Source organism: Oratosquilla oratoria, chromosome 18 (assembly GCF_046742065.1).
Source record: "Oratosquilla oratoria isolate Oo_2021 chromosome 18, ASM4674206v1, whole genome shotgun sequence".
In the NCBI taxonomy this organism is placed as follows: domain Eukaryota; kingdom Metazoa; phylum Arthropoda; class Malacostraca; order Stomatopoda; family Squillidae; genus Oratosquilla; species Oratosquilla oratoria.
This window is the reverse complement of record NC_134794.1, coordinates 24,181,338-24,194,670: the sequence shown is the minus strand read 5'-3', so window position 1 is coordinate 24,194,670 and position 13,333 is coordinate 24,181,338. Positions and strand designations below refer to the sequence as shown.

Sequence of the window (13,333 nt, the reverse complement as noted above, 5' to 3'; positions counted from 1 at the left end):
AGCGGTGAGTGATATGATTATGAATATGTTTCCGGAGGCTGGTATTTGGTGGTTGTGGAGGAAGAGAAAAGAGTATCTGTGTGTGATACAGGTCTTTGGGTGTTGTTTTAATGTTTCTTGGTGTGTGTGGGTGTTCTGCTATGTAGTATAGTGGGTGTGATGTGTTTGTGGTGGCTGCGGCAAGTGTTTATGTGCCTCTCATGTCGAGGTGGTCCTTGACTTTGAGGACTTTTGTTTCATGGTGTAAATGGTCTGTAGGTGTTGTATTTGTGCAGCCTGTAATTGTTTTTAGGGCTTTGTTTTGTATCATTTGAAGGGTGTTGTGGTGTGTCTCACTGAGATTTGGAGCCCATGCAGGACTCGCATAATTCATCACTGAGCATATGCATTGTTTGTATATTGTTGTATTAGTTTCTTTGTTTTGTCCAAATGTTGTTCCAGCGATTGACTTACGTGCGTTAAGTCTAGGTGCGCATTTGTTTATGTTTGTGATGTGTTGTTTGAAAGACATGGATGTATCGTATGTTACACCAAGAATTTTCGGTGTGCTTGTGCGTGGTATTAGAGTGTTGTTGATGTAGAGATGAGGTATGTATTTGTGTTCTTTTGTCCAGTTGGTGAGAAGTGTTGCTGTAGATTTGGTTGGAGCTATTTTGAGTCTGTTTGTGATGAACCATGTGTTGAGTGTATCAAGGTATGGCTGGATTATTTCTGCAGCTTTGTTTGTGTTATGATGTGTGTATGTGATTGTTATGTCGTCTGCGTAGGAAGAGATATGTATTTCTGAGGTGTCTGGTGTGGGTAAGTCATGCATGTATAGATTAAAGAATGTGGGGGATAGAACAGAGCCCTGCAGTACTCCATTCTTAATGTTTCTGATGTGCGATGATTGGCCATTATATGACACGTAAGTATTCCTACCTGCCAGATAATTGGCCAGCCATCTTTTAGTGTTATTGTGCATGTCTGTGTTATATATTTTATTTGTTAGGTTGTGGCAGGGTCCTGGAGCCGCAGCATCTACGTCATGGGACCACCCCCCAATCCCAAGAGTTGGGGGCCAAATGGCGGCAACCAGCCTTGGCCACCGGCTCTACGCAGGTGGCCCCGATCCCCAAGAGGAGCTACAACTGCCTTGGGGAGTACCACAATCCTTTTTCTCAACATGCAATGGAAACGGAGTTGGGAGATAGGGTTGATGAAAGAGTATTTGGATGGTTTGGACACATGGAAAGAATGAGTGAAGAAAGACTAGTAAAAGAGGTATGGAAGGCAGATGTGGAGGGAGTGAACATGAGGGGACGTCCTAGGATGAGGTGGATGGATGGGGTGAAGGGGGCTTTGGGGAAGAGGGGAATGTCTGTTGACGAAGGACGGGAAAGGAGAGAAGACAGGGGTGAAGGGAGAATGGTTGTATATGGATGATGTTGTGATGCATGTGGAATGGGCGGGGGGATGGGGGGTGAGGTAGTATGTGTGAGCAAAATTTGATGCAGCCTGAAGGGATTTCTCCCCATCTTCTCCTTTTATGCAATGGGGGACAGAGAGGGGGGGGTCGCTGATTTAATGAAGTGGCCTTGCTGTGGATGTGCTGTGTTTTGCGACACTGCTTCTGACCCAGGGCAGTGGACAAGGTGCAGGGATGGCCCGTCATCCAGGAGGTGCTAAGATAAGAGGGAGGGTGGAGGGGTGTGGAGTGTATTCAGGGATGGAATGGGTGGGAATGATTTTATGCCTTTTCCTTTTTGGCTACCTCCCTTGTAAGGGGGAAAAGGCCTTGATATGTATGTATGTATATATATATATATGTATATATATGTACTATATATAGCGGCCTTGCTGTGGATGTGCTGTGTCTTGCGACACTGCTTCTGACCCAGGGCAGTGGACAGGATGTAGGGATGACCCGTCATCCAGGAGGTGCCAAGATAAATGGGAGGGAGGAGGGTGGAGGGGAGTGGAATATATAGGAAATGGAATGGGTGGGAGTGGTTTCTATGCCTTTTTCTTTTTTGGCTACCCCCCGTGCAGGGGGAAAAAGCCTTGGTATATGTATGTATGTATGTATATATATATATATATATTTTTGCTAGTAACCACGAGGAAATTTAAAGAACGGAATACTAAACGTTTTCGTCTATTAAGACATTTTCAAAGTTACTAGCAAAAATCTTTATTCACGTGTTTTTTGTGATTACTGTTGCATATATATATATATATATATATATATATATATATATAAACATATATATATATATATATATATAGACTATATATATAAAAATATATATATATATATATAAAAATATATATATATATATATATACATACATATATATATATATATATACATACATATACATATATATATATATATTCATACATATATATATATATATATATATATATATATATACATACATATATATATATATATATATATATATATATATATGCAATAAAAACACTAGGAGCGTGTGTTCACAAATGCGTAAGTAACCACTAGGAAAAGTAAACTAACGAAGCAGAGCGCTTTCGTCTAATTACATCTTCAGTGCAAAGTGGTCTACTTTGCATATATATATATATATATATATATATACCATAGCTGCCATAAGTTTGGATGCGATGATGCTGACGTCAATACTTATGCCACAAATTGGAAGTCCCTTGCCCTCAATATCCAACAACTAAAAACAAATTCATCTGTATAAATATCTCTGTTTTCCTTTGGTAAATATCAGCCAATTACCTACCTTCAATGTTGTCTTGTAGGACTCTTATGCAGGATTCATACAGGGACGGAACATAACTAAGGCCAGTGGTCTTCCCAGAATACACCTTACTCCTCCTGTTAATATAAATGATATGTTTGTCATGACTAAATCAAGTCTGAGTTTCAAGGAGAACAAATGCAAATCCTTATTCCTCAGGATAGTGGAAAAGAATATTAAACATGTGTGCATATGTGTGTATGTATTTACCTAGTTGTATCTTACAGGAAGGGGAGCTACACTCGTGGTGTCCCGTCTCTGCATCTTGCCATATCTAACTTGTTCTTAAATTCTTGTATTGTTTTTGTACACACTACTGTTTCATCTAGTATGTTTCATACATGCACCACTCTGTAGGGAAAGCTGTTTTTTTTCAGCTCTCTTCTACAACTGTCCTTTTTGTTTCCTTCCATGTCCTCTTGTGTTTCTCTTATCCCAATTTAGTAAATCATCTCTATCAAGGATTTCCACACCTCTCATAATTCTGTAGATGGTCAACAAGTCACTTTTCTCTTCTTTGTTCCAAAGTCAGTAATTCTAGTTTAGACACTCTTTTTTCATATGACATCTTTTATAGTGTTGGGGCCATCTTTGTAGCTGCTCGCTATCAAGGACTTTTATACTTCTCACAATTCTGTAGATGGCTAACAAGTCACCTCTTTCTCTCCTTTGTTCTAGAGTCAGTAATTCTAGTTTTGACAATCTGTCTTCATAGGACAGTTTTGATAGTGTGTCTCAATTTACCACTTATGAACTTGTAAATCAATTTTAGTTAATCTTTGCATTTTTTTTTTTACTACACCTCTTTCAAAATTGTTTTCTTCCTCCCTATGAATTCTGGTATAGTCATTCCTTGCTTGTTTGTAAGCTCCTTTTGTTTTATTGCTTCTTTTCTTTCTCCATTTTCCCCATGACATCTGTGGTCTTTTTCACAATCTCACACTTTTTGTTAAATCAATCCTGTTTTTGTTTCTTCCTTTCTCTAGTCTTTGACACATCTGTTCAATCCTACATTGTAAATGTCAAGAAAGATTTCCCATTTCCTCCTTATTCCTGTGATATTCATGAATTCCTCCCAATTTGTTTCTTCAAAGAATTTTCTCAACCCTAAGTAATCTGCTTTCCTAAAATTGAGTCTCCCTTGCCTGTGTGATTCATTCCTTGGCTCTATTTCCTCATCCTCCAGCTGAAATTAAATTGTAACATGGTCACTGTTTCTTATTGGATGAAGGTAGTTCAAGGAGCTGATGATGTCTAGCTCTTTGGTTGGTAACAGATTTAATTTTGTGGAAGTGTCATCTCCTCTTACCCAGGTCACTTCCTTTACCCACTGGGTCATTGTGTTCTCCATTGCTATACTCAACAGTGTATTTTCCCAGGAATCTGCTCTTCAACTTGCTTCCCATTCCTCCCAGTTGACATAACCACAATTAAAATCTCCAATAAGGACTATGTTACAACTCTGCTCAATATTTTTTTTTAGAAAAAGAATTGTATCCTTTAAAATTTTCTGATATTCAGTTTCATCTCAAGCTCTTGTCTTGGGGGGAACATGTGCCAATGTGAAGTCTCTTTTATTATGCCTTATAGTACAGATCTTTTGGTGAATTGCTTCAGCCTTGTCTTTACTCAGATTTGCTTCTTCCATCTTTATCACTTCTCACCACAAACATTACTCCACCCTTTTTATCCTCTTTGTCTGTGCATGTGTATGTGCATGTATGTATGTGTAAACACCAAAAGACACTTCCCCTTTATAAGGGCAGTAACAAAGGGTAAGGATGTCTTAGAATTTCATGGATTTCAAGAACACATATGACATAGTTGACAGAGAAGTGATATGGACTGTGTTGTATTGTTTTTTCTTTTTTGTGGTTTATTGGGCTGGTACCCGTTTTGACCTCAACCTTGTCATTGGTCAAAAACTGTTAATACATGAACCCAGGAGATGGTGTCCATGGGCATGGTATACCAGTGCAGTGACAATACCTAGAGGAAGTTGATATATAACACATATAGTGATGATGCCTATGTCACCTCAGGTCCTGTGGTGAACAGTGGTTGGGGGCCATTACTCAGAGTGGATACCTTTTCTAACCTCTGTGCCATGGAAAGCGTTGGTTCAAACTGATGCTACAGTGGGCACCCGACCATCAGCCGAGGCAAGCCTCAAGAAAAAATGTGGCCCAAATGGTTGTTCTTGTCTGCTCTATAATTTTTTGAGTGGATGAGGGAGTGTCACCATATAATGAGGGATGGGAGTAAACCAGCTCTGGCAGTCAGGCCCTGACATGGGAGTGGTAGGCATGAAACATGTAGTCAATACCCCATATGATGGGGGCAGCAGGCAGGCAGCCATTGTTAGTCTCTCTACTACAGGAGAGCCTTGCACCCAAGGGGTTCATTTATGTAAGTTTAACACTGACTCAACTCAACCCCTCAGCTAAATAAAACTGGAGAGAATACAACCTTTGTGGGGCATCACCATAATGAAGGTAACTAGTCACTGGATGTACTCATGGTAATACTTGTTACTGCATAGACCTCACATATAGTTGTCTGTCAACATGATAGACTATATCACAAAAAAAAAAAAAGGTTTATTCCACATAAGCTGAGCTGTACACATACACAACCAATACATACACTTATACAATCGTACATACTTTTGTGACAATTAACTTTCTCTGAAAATCTATCATAACTCTTAAATACTTCACCTTCCACTTTTGGAAGCTAAAACAGCTGTGAGGGCCTCCTCTTCTGTCATGGACTGGATGTTGGTGGAGTGAGAATCCCTGATGGGAACATGTGGCAAGGGGCGGTAGTTTGGTGTTATCTCTGGAAGCATGGCTGCCTCAGAGATCTCAAGGTCCAGATCTAACTTACTTGAGGGTGCTTTGGACAGCAAACGGGGCTGTTGAATAGAAAAAGTAATGAAAGCAAGAAAAGGAAGGAAAAAGAAAATAACAACATAAAATTATGTATGTGAGAAATAAGACAATAGGAGATGGGACCAAATGAGGGTTGCTCCTTTTCTATATACCACAATTAGGTAAATACACATACCAAGGGGCCTTTTTTCCCTTTTAAGGAGAAATCTATACTTTTGGAAATCCATTAAATCCATAAAAAATGCTCACCTTTTTGGCATCATATAAAGGTGGACTGTCTTCTATATACCTCTTACTAGAACCTTTGCTGGTTGATGCCTCGCCCTCACTGTCTGTTCTTTCTTTATTTTTGTCTTTATCCTTATTCTTTTTCTTCTTCTTGACAGGACTATCAAAACCTGCAAAGGTTATGAAAATATGTGTCATGTAAATGAGAGAGAGAGAAGAGAGAAAAAAAAAAAAAAAAAAAAAAAAAAAAAAATGATGGGGGGGGGGGGGTTCTTGTAATTTAATGTCTACACTGCATAACTGCTTCATCATAAAGTCTTATTTTTTCCCGCCTGATAAACTGTTACCTGTAAAGCAAGTTGGTCAGGTATGGGAGAGAAAAGCCTCCCTTCTTTCACTCCCATCATGCATATCCCTTTCACTCCTTCTTGCTTAAACCCTACAAAGACTGCACCTCATCACTTTCCTAATATTATCACCATTTTATTTCTGGTGTATCCTTCCCATGAAAAATGCCATCAATTGTCTATACATTCTTCTCTGACTTTCTGTCTCTCGTGCACATTTTCACTTGTTCAACATCCTGACCACATGCTCTTAAGATTTCCTTCACTCTATCCAGTCATTTCTTCCTTCACCTACCCATTGCTCTCACTCCCAGCACCACCAATTCATGCATCAAAAGATATACTTCCATCCATCCTCACAACATAACCACACCACCGAAAGTTGGCCTGTTCTATTTCTCCCAATCCCATCAGTACCCCAGCCCCTTCACAAACCCTATCGTTCCACTGTCATATTTCCTAACTACATACACTGCCATTAATCAACTCATTTCCATGGTCTCATGATTTCCCTCTCTTGCAGTTATCATCTAATATTTCTATGCATAAGTTGGCACAACTATTGCTTCATAATTTCTTTCATTACTTTCCATGACAAATGGGCCAAAGGATTTAACAAGGATGATACAGGCAAGATCATCATATTAAGACAGCAGGGCAGGACTCATAGTATTGTATGTAAATTGGACAAATCTAGGTTTAAGATGGAAACAGGCAAGAATTGGTTTACTAACAATGGAATGGAATATACTTAATAACCATGTAGTGAGCATTGAATCAATTATTTAAGAGATTTGATAGCTTTATAAAGAATAACAAGTGGAAAGGGACATGGAACTGCCTAGTGTAGGCCTTATGGTCTCTTACAGTCTCTTCCATTTGTATGTTTGTATGGCATTTTTTTTACTCTTTAGGTTCCTCCTACTTTCTTTTTCTCCCTAACTCTAATGCCCTATTTCTTCCACCAGTCTTCCACTTTCATATATACCTGACCTCTTACATTCACCAGCTCCACATTCATAGTTTACATTTTTTCATAGGTTATTTTATAATAAACATTGTTATTGATGGTTTTGGTTGTTCCAAGTTGATAAAAATTATTTTATTTCCTTATGGTGGATATTTCTTTGATCATGGCATGTCTGAGGGGCTTACAAATTATTCTGTCATCCCTAAACCCCTTCAAATGTTAGGGGTCAGATGTATATTAGCTTGAACCTTGAATCAACTATAGTTATAAAGGTTATAGTTGGACACTGAAATTTGGCACTAAATACTTTTTCACATATACATGGGTGAGAGGTCTTTAAGAAATGAGGAAATCTACTAATTCTAAGTAATAAAAAACATATATAAAAATTAAGTATGAATAGAATGTCTGCAGAAACCTATCCTACTGTTGGCATCTGTCACATTGTGATGACAGCACCACCATGGAATGAAACTTTGTAGGACACCCTGGCAAGGGCTAAGGGTGTGTGCTTTCCTACCAGTGCAGTGGCTTGCCTTCCTCTTGACATGCTGAGGTACATCTCGAAGAATACATAGAAAACTTATACAAATGGTTGATGTTTATGCACTGGGAAGGTACTCCACAGGTTTTATTTATGTGTGGTCTTACTACCAACACCCACATTTGTGCCCACTCCTGGGTTTTGAACTTAAGACTGTCATGTGTGGAGCAAGAATGCCGCACCTAAGCCACCCAAGGGTTCTTTGATTCCATGATAATGAGCTCAACTGTGAAAGCATTTGGTTCTCCCTGGCTCTGGATATCTAACTTAAGTTTTACTTACAAATAAACTAGTTAACTTATAAAACCGACATGCAAATCACATACCCATTAAAGCTTCAGCAAAGCCATGTGAAGTGTCCTCCATTTTCTTTTTAGACTCTCCCTTTCTTCTATGCTTGTCTTTTTCTTTTTTAGAACTCTCTCCATCTCTTCCTTCCTTTTTACTTTTTTCTCCAGAATCCTTTCCATGCTTTGAATTTTTAGAAGAATTTCGACTTTCTTTTCCTTCTTTTCTGTGTTTTTCACCTTGATGTTCACTATTGTGCTTTTTGTCCTTCTTGTGTTTTTCTTTCCCTTCACTACAAGAACTACTACTGCTACTACTACTTCCATGGTGACCATTTAGCACAGCAGCATCATTGCTTTGCATTTCACTCTTATGCTTTTGCACCTTGTCTCCGCTTCTCCCTAAATCATAGTCTTTGTGATTTTTCTTTGATTCACTTTCATGTCTTTTTTCATCTCTTGATTTTTTCTCCTTATGTCGGTCTTTTTCCTTTCCCTTATGCCTCTCTTCCTCTTTAGATTTCTCTTCCTTTAATCTTTGTTGTTCTTTTAACCTCTGCTGTTCTTCCTCTCTTAATCTTTCCCTCTCTTCCTCTTTTCTTTGTCTTTCTTCTTCTTTTGCTCTCTGCCTTTCTAATTCTTTTAACCTTTGCTTCTCTTCTTCCTTGATTCTTTTTCTCTCTTCTTCCTTACTCCTGTGTCTTTCTTCATCCTTCCTTCTATCCTTGGAATGTTTATCTTTGTGGCTTTTAGATTTCTTTTCTTTTCTATGTCTCCCCTCTTCCTTTGAAGACTCCCTATCATGCCTTTCCTCTCGACTCCTGCTTACTCTCGAGGACCCGCTTCCCATATCTCCATCATCCCTTGGAGTACCTGCAGGACTTTCGCTACTACGATATGAAGAGCCACCAAGTGGTGTTGGATTGTATACAGATTGACTGCTCTCATAAAACTGATAATCTTGCTTGGAGGTTCGTGGATTATAATCATCATTGCTGCTTGGCTCACTCAAGTTTCCATACTTATTTTCTATGTAGTAGCCTTCCTTTTCTGAACTTCCAATTATATCAACCTCTTCTTCTTCTTCTTCTTCTACTTCTTCTTCTGCATCATTCTCAACAATCTGGAATCTGTTTCTATCTTCATCATCATCATCGTCATCATTATAATCACCTTCCTGGTCATCAAGTTTCTGCTCTACAGCAACTTCAAGTTCTCCATCATCCTGCTAAGATAAAAAAGTTATTTGCCATACAAAACCTTGATGAACAGCATATCAAAATCTCTTAATTTATTTTGAGAAGAAATATATAATCTCCCATATTATGGAAAATTCCATTATATGACTTCAATTCTGCATGCTTATGTAGACAAATGGCCAAAGTATACAAAAATTTAAATCACTACGAATTTTGAATCTTTTACTAATTGTAATTGGAAAACAAGCATTTAAAGCATTCAGGAAATATGCAACTCACCTGTGGATTCCCATCCTGTTCTTCTTCTTCTGTCACCATAGTCTTCCATTTCTGAACAAGTGCTTTTGCTTTATCCCCCACAAGACCAGAATGGTGACGCAAAGCATTCACTGAGCGTCCAACACCAGTTTCCTCCAAATGACTGACACAAACGGGTAAATACTTGAGTTTGTGTATGCAGTACAGCAGCTGCAAAAGTTAAAGAACTAATTGTTAGCAAAAGCTATTAAATTCCACTTAGTAGTAGCCTAAACAATCATTACAATGCTTTTAATTTTCAAATTCCCTAGATATCAATCGAGCAATGACATCACTTCCAAGAAAGAAGAATTGCTCTGACATACCTCTGCTCATTTCAACATCCTCCACTAAAACAGTAACAATGGAGAATCAGGCAGGTAATTAATTCATTAATTACATCAATTACACCTAGGTGCAACTACCCCACAGACTCACAATAGCTGGCAATGGTCCTCAGGCCCTCTCATTGGATCAAAAAGTAATGGCCATGCAAGAAAATATCTGAGAGAATTATCTGCCCAGTCATCAGTCATCAAAACCTATCAACACCTTCACCTTCACCTTGAAGTGCATCTCTGACACTCAGTTTGGACCAGGCCAAAGATCTCTCTCTTACCAACTTCAGCAATATTCTCTTCCAACTTTTCTCATTAGGAGACCTGACAACCAAGGAATATTTTCCTCCTACTACTATAAGGCACTTGTCCATCTGATCTCCTAGAGCCAATTTGATATGGTTAGGAAAGGAATTGATTCTATGATAGTAATCAATTACCAATCTTGCTTACACCTAACCCTCTACTTCAGGAGGCACACAATTCCATTCTTGAGGCCATATGCATCTTTCTAGTAATTTCTGTCTATGGGTGCACTTGTGATGGCTCCCTTATCCTCTCAAACGCTTGTTTGACCAGACAATCAAATGTAAGCTGGTACAAAGACACTGTTCCACACAAATACAACGAGAAGAATAGTCCAAAGTGTTTTCCCTGAGAGATCTATGAGAGGTCCTGAGGACAATCACCGGCCACTGTGGGGCTGTGAGCTTACAGTCAATGAAAATCATGGCAACAATTATCAGTGTTGTATATGTATACATATCTTATGAACTATAAATAATATTCTGATATTTATCATATTAGTTCATAACCATTCAGTTTCCATGACCATAGATTATACCAAGATGTCTTGATGCTTTTCCATTTGTATTAAAAGAGCAATATATGGTCATGGTGTTATACATTTTATATAGAAGAAAAAAATCATATGATACTTATGGTATCTTTCAAGAATTTCAGCCAAAGTGTATTTTAAAGAGATATATGCATGGTTTTTCCACAATCACTTTCTCAATGCAAGGCAAATGGAGAAAAATGTATAACTTGCAAATACAAACAAAGCAGGTAACAAAAATATGACAAATAAGATCAGTATACCATGAAGAAATAGAAAAAAATCTGGTAATTAGCTCAGACAGGTACAGGAATCCTACAGGTCCTTTGACATGATTTCCTCCCCTCCTCTCCAGTGCTTAAGATGGCAAAATGAATTCTACCGAGATGAAAATACATGAGAAAAAAATTGTCAACAGATATGAAAAACCACATTCAATAAGAAAAATACTCTGTGTCATCTAAATATTTACCAAAATCAGGACCAGAATGGACCATATTTTCAAGGAATAATAAAACTTTACTTACAATATTAATTAGTATTATGCTAGTTACATGTGAATCAGCTCTGAATTTGATTTATTAGCATTTATAAAAGAAAAGTCTTACAACATTTCTACTGGAGGTGCTATATTGATTACACTTGGTATTACAAATAACGTAACGATGCCGTGAAATTAGGACAGTGAAAATAAGAAGTAAAAAAAAAATATATATATATATATATATCCAGAACCCTCCAGGGGGGGGGATGCTTAGATCATTGTCAAGGGGCGGCTTATACATACAGAGCCTGAAAATTGGAGTGCTAACCGGGACGTATAAGACGAAAAGTTTGCATACTACTATGAACTCGTTTGAAACACATATGTGACACAAATTCAGAGGGTATATTACTCTTAATACATACGACATTATTCTACTATGTAATAAGGCACTATTCACCGACTAACCTTCTCTGTTTCTTGCGTGTTTGCATACTTTTCAAGTTTTCGTTGATATAGTGCAATCTGCTTAGTAATATTATTGTAAGACATCCTAGGCTGCCATTAACAGCTGATACTCTAGGTCCAAGCGAGTATCTAGGTAAAAACAAAATGGAAATCTCTGAAGGGGTGCGGAATATAACAGACAAGGATGCTTTACCAAAGTTCATAAAGACATTTCTTAGTGTCCTTCTAACACTTTATTAAGAAGAAAACAACCATACTTTTTTAATGAAAGAACATTTATATATGTATTTAATTGAGTGTCATGGCGGCCAGAAGAAACAGCTGTAACATTAGACTGGTTTAATATCCCACGACAGGAAAACAACCTTGCGAAAAATGTTTCGACGTAATAATGCATTTAATCAGGCTTACTCCTTCCGTGCCGGTTGGCACATATTTTCATTATAGCTACTCCAAATTATTTTATCAGCCGCACGTTACCTCTTCGGAAGCACAGGGGATTTACCAGTCTATTAAACATCTACTTTAGAGAAAATCACTTGACAATGGGGTCATACCAACAAAATTGAAAGGACTAATCACCCCCATCTTTAAAGGTGGATCACGAGGTCTTCCATCTAACTACAGACCCGTTTGTCTGACCTCACACCCACTGATCTAAAAATAACTGGATCACGGATCGGTGTCCTGATTTTGAGGTCGGTGGCAGCCATGTTGGTAGTACCAAAACAAACCCACGCCACGCGATTGACTGATAGTATTGATAGCGTCCCTTACAGTTCTCGGCAGCTTTCGCTCCTATATACTGGTGTGTTTTACATATTTAACGATCATTTTACAATGCCAACTTGTGCTGCATTCAACTGCACCAACCGGAGAAAAGGTGGATGTGAGCAGTCCTTCCACTCGTAAGTAAATTAAGGTTTTATTACCCAAGACATCCCGATACCCATCAACAAATGATGCGGCCATCAGGAGCCATAAAATGTTGCCCACCAACTGTTTTGTTAGGTGTTGTCATGTTAATGCTATGTATTTATTATCTGTAAGAAATAGATCTAGCAGCAACCCATTTGTCACGAATGTAATCGTGGCACTAGCAGGATAAATATTTATCATTTAAAATATCTTATAAGGCTCAAACGCTGTCCAGAGCTGTGTAGCTGTATAGAACCAGTTGTTCTTCCTGATTACATGTGTAGACTTTTCCTATATTGTGAAGTGCGAGGAATTCATATTAGATGGGCTGAATTACTATTCAGGGCCCGTTCAAAAATTATGTAACGTTTTTTCTGGTGAAATTCGACACCCCCCACCCCATGTACTATTATGTTTCAACTCATAAGAATTTATCCATCTACCGGTCTCAACTACTGTTACGAAAGAGTATGATTTTTCAGGACCAAACATAGCGGGTATGTGTCTTCGTTTCTATTTAATGAATATGAACCACTAGTACTATTGTAACTGATGTATGTACAATTTTTTCACTGAACGATTTCCGTGTCAAAGTTTCTTTTTCAGGATTGATGTGAAATATATTGTTTCAAAAGCATCGATGCATATCCATGTATATCACTATCGTCCAATATTTAAGGCACCTGTAATGTGCTGTACACGATGCAATAGCAATATACACAATAAATACTAATGTAGGTTTTGTTC

General features: G+C 38.1%; 1 protein-coding gene across 2 annotated transcripts in view; it reads right to left on the bottom strand.

Moving 5' to 3' along the window:
• The window catches only part of EloA (transcription elongation factor elongin A), a 53,099-nt gene extending 41,278 nt beyond the window's left edge, over positions 1–11,821 (bottom strand). Inside the window, exons 1-6 of one of the 2 annotated variants that reach the window (XM_076201712.1) lie at positions 11,669–11,821; positions 9,523–9,711; positions 8,084–9,272; positions 5,918–6,066; positions 5,495–5,691; positions 2,757–2,851 (exon numbers count right to left, since the gene is read on the bottom strand). In XM_076201712.1, the coding sequence (XP_076057827.1) occupies positions 2,757–2,851; positions 5,495–5,691; positions 5,918–6,066; positions 8,084–9,272; positions 9,523–9,711; positions 11,669–11,752 (1,903 nt within the window). In that variant the 5' untranslated portion in view covers positions 11,753–11,821. The remainder of the gene's footprint in view (positions 1–2,756; positions 2,852–5,494; positions 5,692–5,917; positions 6,067–8,083; positions 9,273–9,522; positions 9,712–11,668) is intronic. The other variant, XM_076201713.1, reaches the window with a different exon arrangement.
• Between the last annotated feature and the right edge of the window lie 1,512 nt (positions 11,822–13,333).